At 37.1% G+C, this 12,224-nt stretch overlaps 1 protein-coding gene across 4 annotated transcripts in view; it reads right to left on the reverse strand.

Moving 5' to 3' along the window:
• The window catches only part of ZNF654 (zinc finger protein 654), a 132,226-nt gene that overhangs the window by 78,243 nt on the left and 41,759 nt on the right, over positions 1-12,224 (reverse strand). For 3 of the 4 annotated variants that reach the window (XM_023726629.1, XM_023726628.1, XM_023726627.1), the window contains exon 2: positions 1,669-1,814. In XM_023726629.1, coding sequence (XP_023582397.1) covers positions 1,669-1,814 — 146 coding nt within the window. Of the gene's footprint in view, positions 1-1,668; positions 5,032-12,224 lie in introns of those variants that run through there. The other variant, XM_023726630.1, reaches the window with a different exon arrangement.

The raw sequence follows: 12,224 nt of genomic DNA on the forward strand, positions 1-12,224 counted from the left end.
AGCTGCCGTCCACTCACCCCCTCAACTCATGGCAACCCCATGCACAATGGAACAAAACACTGCCCAGTCCTGCGCCATCCCCATGATCAGCTTGTAAATAGAACTGTTGTGATCCATAGGGTTTTCACTGGCTGATTTTCAGAGGCAGATGACCAAGCCTTTCTTTCTAGTGCATCTTAGTCTGGAAAATCCACCAAAACCGTTCAGCATCATAGCAACACACAATCTACCACTGACAGACAGGTGCTGGCTGTGCATGAGGTACACTGGCCATCTCCTGCGTGGAGGGTGAGAATTCTACCACTGAAACCACTAATGTCTCAGGCTTTCTTAATTAGGAACTCTTAAATGCCAGAATGGAAAGGTCATTGCTCCAGGGTCATTTAATTTCTTTAGAGCAAAAGAAAGTAATACTGTTCTTCTTACCCTGCCCTGGCCTGAAGGCTTGGTGATTAGCATGAATGGAAATAAATTTCAATTAACAACTTTATCTGCATTCTGTTTCTTTCCATACTCTCTATTTTATACCTTGCACATTCTAATTCTATACCTCTCTAGGATTCTGGGTAGAAGATGGGGATGGGCAGACTGGCTTCCTCCTAAATCTTATATAGCAGAGGATAACTTTTTTTTAACCACTATTCATGGTTTAAGAAAAATGTTTTACAAAATAATCAAGTATACGCATATATAAAAATAAATATATAAAACAACAAAAGTTTCACAAAATAATACTTATCCCACAAGACACACTCTGGTATTTTCTATTGTATATTTTATGCTAATTATGGATTTCATAACCCACCACTGTGGTATGAACTGCAACTGAGGGGGAAAAAACAGATGAAGTTGTGACTTCCTCTGCTGTATTTCAATTACCACTTCTCTATCTGCTTCCTATATCTCAGAAAATTGGTGAAATCTGCCATCCACTGATATGCCTTTCTATCTTCTTTTCACTATATTTCTCTCTTTTCCTTCTTTACTATAATGTTAGTGGGCTCCTACCCGTTGCCATCAAGTCAATTCCGATTTATTGTGACCCTGCAGGGCAGGATAGAACTGCCCCATAGCGTTTCCTAGGCTGTAAATCTTTACAGATGCAGACTGCCACATCTCTTTCCTGTGGAGCGGCTGCTGGGTTTGAACTGCTGACCTTTTGGTTAGCAGCCAAGCACTTTAACCACTGCACCACCAGGGCTCCTTTAGTGGGCACATAGGAGGGGAAAAAAAAGGACACACACAGGTGGCTCAGTTTGTGATCTTTAACTGGAAGTCCTTTACAAGCATTTTTTTAAATTAGGAGTTTCCTAACCTCCTTCTGGCCTAATTTAAGGTTCCTTCCTCTGCTATCATGTCCTAGATTGCTGTCCTCTGGAACTTGCCATTAGAGTTCACAAGGCAATCTGGGGAATTAAAAAGGAAAGTAAAGGGCTTGTACTAGGGCCATAAGAATCTGTATATCACAATTCCATTTAATTGTAGAGCTAAAAGTAAAATTGTAGTTAAATGTTCAAAATTAAACCTAAATACTCAAGTGAAGAAAAGGAAACTTCCTTTTGAGGGAAGACTTCAGGAAAAGCTTCTTCCTCTGAGGAAATCATCCAAACCCAATTTTCAAATACATCAATAATAGTAATACTTTTATAAAAAGGAATGAGTACTTACAAAGCAAGACTACTCAAAACATACTGTACATGCTCACATTCATCTGGGAATGATGCACTGGCTGATGTAAAACAACAAAGTGCAGTCTGAAGAACCTGAAGCTGTGGCAAAGGGACCTGCCATCTTCCAGCATAATCTTCAACCACCTGAGAGGGAAGCAATCCAAAAAGTACATTACTATAAAAAATGTCCTCAATATCTCCAGTCTAAAACTTTGGGTAAAACATACTGCAGGAACACAAATAATTTAGGGATAAAGTTTTCTTATTATATTACTATTTTCTGTGGAAATGTGGAAGATATATAGTATACAGATGACTATAACTGTTCAACTGCCAGATCTTTACCAAGCTTTGTAACAAATGACCTTCACCTCCCATATCCAGTTTTCGTCAAGACATCAATTATTAAATTAAAATGGCTGGATAGTAGAATACAGTTAATAATGAAAATCAGAAGTCTGCATTATCATTATTTACAGACTGAACTCTAAGCATTCTGGCAACAAGGAAGTACTGAGATACAGTGGCATGACACTCTTATTATTAAAGTTTAAACTGCAGAGAGTACCATCTTACAGGGGGAAGAATCGAGAATACAGTTTTGACTGTCTCACTTAACTAGTTTTATGAATTTGGGCAAGTCATTCTACCTTCTCTGTGCATTAGTTTCCTCACCATATAATGGAGATAATAATGCTTATCTCATAGGTTACTGTGAAGTTAAACTGGGATAATTTATAAGATTTTAGAATTATCAATTGCTAGAAAAATATTAATTACTACCTCTTATAGGCAAGACTGCTGAATTAAAACAATGTATTTATATTAACAAAATCCATCATATAAAATAGAGATGGGCAAAAAGTGGCCAAATTTGGCCTGCTGCCTATTTTTGTATGACCCATGAGTTAAGAATACCTTTTACATTTTTAAAATGGCTGGAAAAAAAACCAAAAGAATAATATTTTGTGACATGAAAATGATATGAAATTCAAATTTCAATGTTTATAAATAGTTTTATTGGAACACCGCCAGGTTCATCCATTTACGTATTGTCTATGGCTGCTTTCCTACTACAACAGCAGAGGTGAGTAGTTGTGACAGAAAGCATATGGCTCACAAAACCTAAAAATATTTAATATCTGGCCTTTACAAACAGCTTGCTAACTCCTAATAAAAACAGGGAAAGTTAGAGCTGGAAACAAAAGCCAAGAACACTCACAGCTCAAAGGACTTCACACTAATCACTTTCTGCTGGGAGACAATTTTCCACAGTCTCTCACATTTCTACAGTTTTCCAAAAAGAGGCACTGTCTGACTTCGTCTTTTCAAAGATATTTATAAGGAACAGTCTGAGAAAACAGACATGATGTCTCCCTCTGGAGCAGAGAGCAGGTTGATTTACTGTCCAGTATAATAAAGATAATGCCTTTCTTTGGGGCACAGGTCAGGCAGATTTTCTTGCAATTCATTATAAAAGATTAGGGCTCCCTAAGTCAGCTGTGATACAAACCCACCGAGAGTCAGGCATCCACCTGGGCCACTTCACACCTGAGTGGGATTTAAGGGGCAAGGAGAACCAATGTGAACATAAAGCTCATGCTGCTTTGCTGTGCCATGAGTAATAAAGTTCTTTGTCTTTGGCCCAGGAGTCTTTTGTTTTCTGCCAGCATCCATGAACTATTGCGGCAGGCTAACTTGTTAGTTTGCAAGTAGTATAAAATCTCAGACCCTTCAGAATTCTTAACAATTCCAAATTGCAATACCAGGTGCCTAGCACATCTTTCCAATCTTTCTGGGAACATACAGAGATAAGAAAAAAGAAAGAGAGAAAGAAAGCTAAAGATGATTATCCCTGTGAACTTGCATCCCTTCTACATTTTGTAGTCCTCATTACCTGAGAAGTAAAAACCAACTTCTCCCTACTAACTATGCTGATCCAAGTGGGACCAAAAACAAAAACCACATCCACTGCCATCAAGTCGATTCTGACTCATAGCAACCCTATAGTGGGACAGGCCTTTCCAAACCAAGACAGAGGAAAATGAAAGAATGTTAGATAAACAATGGTTCCCTGGCTCTAAATTCTCTCTTCACTATAGTCTTGGATTAGCTTTATTGCCACTTTTTGGCCACCACACTACCACTTGGTGCCACATACAAAAATAAGTATCTGACACTCACTTTTTTCCTGTCCTCAATCCTAAACAGTTCATCCTAATCCATGTCTACTTACAATCTTACTCACTTCTCATTTATGGGCTGGTTTTTTCCTACTTTCTCAGGTTCTATTCTCCTAGTTTCCTTCATTCACCAAGATTCAGGCACCAATATCCTGCCTAGTCTAGCTGAGCCCAAACCTAACACAATAAAAGTCCTTGAAGGCAACACTTCCATTAGGTTTGTCCCAATACCCTCAAAGGGATATGAAAAAAATTAACTGAAATTTAGATATCTTCTTACCCTGATTAATGTTATGCCAAGCACTGCTAATTCATTATAACCCTACTTACCTTTGAAATATTTTCCTTAAATATTTAAAACTATACATTACACTGCACAGTTACTTTGAATTTCTTCTTCTATGCTATGAGTACTGTTATCAGCACTCAGCTAATAGACACCTGATAGCATGACATCATCATCTGAATGTGCTCTGCCAGGCCACAGTACAGCAAGCAACAACATCTTCCATTTTTCTTTTATTTATTTATTTTTTTGGTTTGTTTTGGGTTTTATATTCTATTAGGTAATATAATAGCAAGTAATAATGATCGGGAGCCCTGGTGGCACACTGGTTTAGAGCTTGGCTGCTAACCAAAAGGTCAGCAGTTCGAATCCACCACCTGCTCCTTGGAAACTCTAAGGGGCAGTTCTACCCTGTTCTATAGGGTCGCTATGAGTTGGAATCAACTCCATGGCCAAGAGTTAATAATGATTAAGTTGCTGTAAACAAACAAAAAAATATTTCTTCAGATCTTAAAAAGCAGCTATTACTACAATTCTAAATTCTTAAATGGTCTGGGAAACAGAGGATCAAGATCAGTAGTCTGTTAGAGATTGGTAGAAATCCTTTTATTCATTTGGAAGAATGTAATAAATATTACTATAACAAAGATATATAGAAACTGTATGACTGCGGGCAAAATAAGTTAAGGCCAAAGCTAGAGGCATGCCATGACATCAGAGGAGTTAAAGAAAAGGGCAGAGCTACTGCCGAAGATGGATGTTGGAATATTCTAATAATCCTACAGCACTTTCTCAACACTCCCTTTCCAGGAGCATATATTATGCTCTAAAAGGGATAATGTTGTGTTGTGTGCCGTTGAGTCCACTCTGACTCATAGAGAGACCCTACATGATGGAGTAGAACTGCCCCATAGGGTTCTTAGGCTTTAAATCTTTACAGGAGCAGATCTTCAGGTCTTTTTTCCCGTGGGGCCACTGGTGGGTTTGAACCACAGACGTTCCGGTTAGCAGCCGAGCACTTAACCATTGTGCCACCCGGGCTCCTTAAAACGGATCCAGTATATAGCATATACTATATACTGCTCTATCTTAATTGACCAAGGTAAATTAATGTGAGAATGAGCACAGATACAACTGTCAAAATGTAGACTTAATTTAAACCAATTAAGTTAAAATTACATTTGTTATTTAGGAACATAAAGACACATCATCCAAGTGTAAAAAATAACAAAGTTATCAGTTTGGGAACCTCAAAAATATCATACAAAGTAATCAACTAAAATATGGTTAGCTGTTTCTTAATTGAGCTCTCCTTGTTTTCTAATACAGAAACAAACCCTGTCAAATATTAGCTTGTCAATAAGCAAACAATCCTCTTGATTTCTAAAACCGGGCAATGACAGACTAGTTGCTGAAATACAGTATCAAGCACGACCTTATTAGCAGGCCCTTTACCTTCCCTGTCACTCTCCTCCCTGGAATCTCCCACTGTCATCAACTCCCATTATTTCCAACATCTCACAGTTTGCAGGTGTTAGTCAAGCTTTTACTAATATAAAATTCATCAACTTGCTTACACTGAATCCATGCCACTTTTAAAATCTAATTAACAAAACAGAAGACATATCACAATTACTATCCATCTTAAGAGCTTCAAAGAATACTTGTTAGTTGAACACAGATTACTACAATCTATGCACTAAATAAGGCTGCTAATTTTCTAAATACCTAAAATAAACACTTTAATAAACATTAATCTCCCCACTCCCTTCAGTGCAATTATGTTATTCATTTGTAATAATGACAATTACTATATATACAGATATTTCCTAGCTCTGTCCACTGAGAGGGCCTATAAGCAATAATATTCCAGTTAAGCACAGTTACTGCCCAAATCTTGGTCTCTAAACACCATTCTCCAATAAAAGAAACTTGAACTCCTCAAGGAAGTAGTTGATTCCAGGGCCAGGGTAGGGAAAATACAAGATGAGCCAGAAATAAGGAAATGCAAAAAAAAGATATAAAAATACATGACAAAAAAAGCACAATAAAATGACAGCAGTAAACTCATATCTATTGATAATCACACTGAATGTAAATGGCTTAAATAACCAGTAAACAGTGATGGAATTGTTTAAAAAAAAAAAAATCACGACCCCTCAATATGCTACCTACAAGAGATACACCTTAGACACAAAGACATAAACTAAAACTCAAAGGATAGAAAAAATATATCAAGCAAACAATAACAAAAAAGAACAGGAGTGGCAATATTATCTCTGATAAAACAGACTTTCAGGTAAAATCCACCATGAAAGAAAAGATATCATACAATAATTACAGGGTCAATCCACCTAGAGCATATAACCATAATAAATATATACACACACAACGACGGGGCTCCAAAATACATAAAACAAACTCTGCACAATGGAAAAGAGAAACAAACAGTTCCACGATAATAGTAGGAAACTTCAGCACACCACTTGTGGTGAAGGACAGAACAACTAGAAAGAAAACAAAAATACAGAAGATTTAAATGCCACAGTCAACCAGCTCAACCTCACAGACATATACAGAACACTACACCAGTCTTAGGCTGGGTTCTCTACACAATCTTAACCATCACAACACCCAACAGCAGGGCCGTGCATTCCTTTCCAATGCACATGGATCATTCTCCAGAATAGACCACATTTTAGGCCACAATGCAAGCCTCAATAAAATACAAAACATCAAAATAATACAAACCATTTTCTCTGACAACAATGATATAAAAGTAGAAATCAATAACAGGAAAAGCAAGGGAAAAAAATCAAATACCTGGAAACTAAGTAACACTATGCTTAAAAACCACTGGACAACAGAAGAAATCAAAGATGAAATTTAAAAATTCCTAGAATCAAACAAGAAAATACAACATACCAAAACCTCTGGGACATAGCAAAACCAGTGCTAAGAGGTGAATTTATAGCAATAAATGCACACACGAAAAAAGAAGGGCCAAAACCAAAACATTAACCCTACAACTTGAACAAAGACAGCAACAAAAGAAGCCCACAGTCACCAGAAGAAAGGATATAATAAAGATTAGAGCACAAATAAATGAAAAAGAGAACAGAAAAACAATTGAATCAACAAGACCAGAAGTTGGTTCTTTGAAAGCATCAATAAAATTGACAAACTACTGGCCAAACTGACAAAAGAAGAGATGAAGCAAATAACCCAAATAAGAAATGAAATGGGTGGCATTACAACAGAACCAACTGAAATAAAAAGGATCAAAACAGAGTACTATGAAAAACTATACTCCAACAAATGTGAAAACTTACAGGAAATGAACAAATTTCTAGAAACACACTACCTACCTAAACTAACACAAATTGAGGTAGAAAACTGAGCAGACCCATAACACAAGAAGAGATTCAAGAAGTAATTAAAAGAACAACTCTCACTGAAAAAAAAACAGCTCTGGCCCGGACGACTTCACTGGAGAAATCTTATCAAACATTCAGAGAAGAGATCACACCACTACTACTCAAACTATTTCAGAGCACAGAAAAGGAAAAAACACTTCCGCACTAATCCTATGAAGCCAACATAACCCTGATACCAGAGCCACGCAAAGACACCACAAAAAAAAAAAAAAAAAAAGAATGTTACAGATTAATATCCCTTATGAATTTAGATGTAAAATTTCTCAACAAAATTCTAGCCAATAAAATTCAATAGCATATTAAAAAAAAATAATATGTCATGATCAAGTGGGATTCATATCAGGCATACAAGGATGGTTCAATACTAGAAAATCAACATAATCCACCATATAAATAAAACAAAAAAATTACATGGTCATCTCAATCAATGCAGAAAAGGCATTTGATAAAGTTTAACACTCATTCCTGATTAAAAAAAAAAAACTCTCAGCAAAATAGGATTAGAATGGAAATTCCCCAACACAATAAAGGGCATTTATACAAAACCAACAGCCAACATTCTCCTGAAAGGGGAGAGATCGAAAGCATTCTCTTTGAGAACAGGAACCGGACAAGGATGCCCTTTATCACCACTCTTATTCAACATTGTACTGAAAGCTCTAGCTAGAGCAATAAGGCAAGGTAAGGAAATAAAGAGCATTCAAATTGATAAGGAGCAAAACAATCCCTATTTGTAGATGATGATCCTAAACATAGAAGTTCCCACAGAAAACTACAAATCACTACTGCAAGAAACCAAAAGAGACCTACATAAATGCAAAAACATACCATGCTCATGGATCGGAAGACTTAACATTGTCAGAAGGTCAATACTACCAAAAGCAATCTATAGATACAACGTAATCCTGATACAAATTCCAACTGCATTATTTAACAAGACAGAAAAACTAATTACCAACTTTAGAAGGAAAAGATAGAGGCCTTGGATAAGTAAAGCATTACTGAAAAAGAACAAAGCAGTAGGCCTCACATTACCTGATCTCAGAACGTACTATATCACCATGGTAGTCAAAACAGCCTGCTACTGGTACGATAGACACATAGACCAATGGAACAGAATTGTGAACCCAGATGTAAGTCCATCCACCTATGGACAGCTGATCTTCAACAAAGCGTCAAAGCCAATTAAATGGAAGAGAGACAGTCTTTTTAACAATTGGTACTGGCAAAACTGTACATCTATCTGTAGAAAAATGAAACAGGACCCATACCTCACACCATACACAAAAATTAACTCAAAATGGATAAAAGATCTAAATAAAAAACCTAAAACAACAAACTTTAAACTTTAAAGATCATGGAAGAAAAAACAGTGACAACACTAGAGGCCCTAACAGACGGCATAAATAGAATACTAAACTTAACTAAAAATGTATACAGCAGAAGATGAACTAAAAAAATGAGACCTCCTGAAAATTAAAAACACTTATGCTCATCAAAAGATTTCTCCAAAAGAATAAAAAGAGAATCTACAGACTGGGGAAAAAATTTTGGCTATGACACATCCAACAAGGGTTTAATCTCTGAAATTTACAGAAAACTTCAACACCTCAACAAAAAGACAAACAATCCCATTAAGAAATGGGCAAAGGACATGAACAGACCCTTCACCAAAGAAGACATTCACGTGGTCAACAAACACCATTAAGAAATGTTTGTGATCCTTAGCCATTACCATTAGAGTGGTGAAAATCAAAACTACAATGAGATACCATCTCACCCTGACAATAATGGCACTAATCAAAAAAACAGAAAATAACAAATGGTGAGGTTGTGGGGAAACTGGAACTCTTATACACTGCTGGGGGGAGGTGGATGTAAAATGGTACAACCACTATGGAAAACCATATGGCACTTTCTTAAAAAGCTAGAAATAGAAATACCATGTGATCCAGCAATCTCACTCCTAGGTATATACCCTAAAGAAATAAGAGCTGTGACACAAATACACATATGTACACTCATGTTCATTGCTGCATTATTCACAATAGCAAAAAGATGGAAACAAGCTAAATACCCATCAATGGATGAATGGATAAACAAACTGGTACATACACACAATGTAATACTACTCAAAGATAAAGAATAACGACGCCTCCGTGAAACATCTCACAACACAGATGAATTTGAAGGATATTATGCTGAGTGAACTAAGTCAATCACAAAAGGACAAATACTGTATGACACCACTATTATAAAAAAACAAACAAACAAGAAAAGGTTTACACACAGAAAAAAAAAAAATTCTTTGATGGTTACCAAGGATGGGAGGGGGAGGGAGAGAAAATTACTAGTTAGACAGAGGACACGTGTTAATACTGGTGAAGGGAAAGGCAATACACAATATGGAAAGACAGCACAACATGACCAAGGCAATGGAAGACTCTGAGAGGAATGCAAGAATAAAGGGCAACTATGGTAATTACTATAACATACACAATCCTGCAACAATAGAATTAACAAACAATAATTTACGAGTAGATATATAGGTAGTTAGGTATGCTGAAGAGGTGTGGGAGGGTGTAAGGGAGCACACTCACCTGCTGATATAGATTTGGTTGTGGATTATTTCTACATACATAACTGTAGGTGCTGCATGTATATTCATACAGACAACAGAGCACACAAGAGGCACAGTCATGGAAACTTCTTAGATATAACCAAACACCTCATGGGACGAAGTTCCTAGGCTCAAAGGCAAAGGACCATAGACTTGGGGGTCATCTACGTCAACTGGTACAACATAGTTCATAAAGACAATGTTCTGCATCCTACATTGGTGAGTAGTGTCTGGGGTCTTAAAAGCTTGCAAGCGGCCATCTAAGATACAACTATTGGTTTCTTCCCATCTGGAACAAAGGAGAATGAAGAAAACCGAAGATCAAGGGGACAATTAGTCCAAAGTACTAATGGACCACATGAACCACAGCCTATACTACCTCAAGCCCAGAAGAACTAGATAGTACCCGGCTACCATTACCAACTGCTTTGACTGGGATCACAACACAGGATCCTGGACAGATTGGGAGAAAAATGTAGAACAAAAAATCAAATTCATCACAAAAAAGACCAGACTTACTGGTCTGACAGACACTGGAGGAACCCCCAAGACTATGACCTAAGACACCCTTCTGACCTGGAAGTGAGGAAGCCATTCCTGAAGACCACCTTTCAGCCAAACAATAGACAGGCCCATAAAATAAACAATAACACCTGAGAGAAACATGTTCCTCCGAACAAACAATTATAGGAGATCAAAAGGACAACATTTGCCTAGAAGCAAAGATAAGAAGGCAGGAAGGGGTAGAAAATCCAGACGACAGCAATCGGGAACCCAGGGCAGAAATAGGGAGACTGCTGACACCTTGTGCAGAATGCAACCAATGTCATGGAATACTTTATGTACAAACTATCAAATGGGAAACTAATTTGCTCTGTAAACGTTCACCTAAAGCACAATAAAAAAATTTTTAAAAAAAGAAGAATACAGGTACCAATTTGAAGGCGTCCTTATTGGCCAAAGCTGGAACAAACTGAGCAACAAAATAAAGACAGTATTGGACTTCAATCTATAGAATAAAGTAAATATTCATAAATCCATACTGATACAAATAAATGTTAGAAATTGGACAGCTCTTTCTTATAAGGGAATGTCAATTAATAAATGTAGAAAGAGACAGAGAAATAAAGAATCATCAGAAGGCAAACTACACAGTAATAAATACTGCAGAAAAGATCCATTGATGTATGCCTATATTAGTTGCTGAATTTTGAGGAAAAGTAGGATTTTCAGTCTCAAAGATATTCCCTGAAGATATTTATCAACAAATAGAAAGATAGTGAGGACATTTATCAACACATTGAAAGAGAATAACTTTAGAGTGCAGAAACCCACAGACACAAATTAACCAAGCCATCAAGATAAATACCACCACGAATAAGACATGACATTATTGTGAACACCTTGATATAATGTGCTGAGAAACACATGAAGTCATTTCTGTGGTATTCTTATCAAAAATGAATAACCTCATTCCAATTATGAGAAATCATCAGACAAACCTAAACTGAAGATATTCTAAAAAAACTGATCAGTTCTTTTCAAAAGTGTCAAGGTCCTGAAAGACAAGGAAAGACTAAGGAACTTTTACAGACTTAAAGAGACTAAGGAGAAATAACAACTAAACACAATTTGGACCAAAGCTAAGAAGGTTCATGAATACAATCAAACATTTTGAGGGATAGAGTAGCAGGGATAAGGGGTCTGGGGACCATGCTTTCAGGGGACATCGAGGACAACTGGCATAACAAAGCTTATTAAGAAAATGTTCTGCATCCTACTTTGGTGAGTGACATCTGGGGTCTTAAAAGCTTTGCAAGCAGACATCTAAGATGCATCAATTGGTCCCAACCACCTGGAGTAAAGGAGAGTGAAGAATACCAAAGACACAAGGAAAGTAGTAGCCCAAGAAACAGAAAGGGCCACAAAAACCAGAGACTTCATCAGCCTGAGACCAGAAGAACTAGATGGTGCCTGGCTACCACCAATGACCGCCCTGACAGGGAACACAACAGAGTACCGGATGGA

This window comes from Trichechus manatus, unplaced genomic scaffold (genome assembly GCF_000243295.1).
Source record: "Trichechus manatus latirostris isolate Lorelei unplaced genomic scaffold, TriManLat1.0 scaffold00012, whole genome shotgun sequence".
In the NCBI taxonomy this organism is placed as follows: domain Eukaryota; kingdom Metazoa; phylum Chordata; class Mammalia; order Sirenia; family Trichechidae; genus Trichechus; species Trichechus manatus.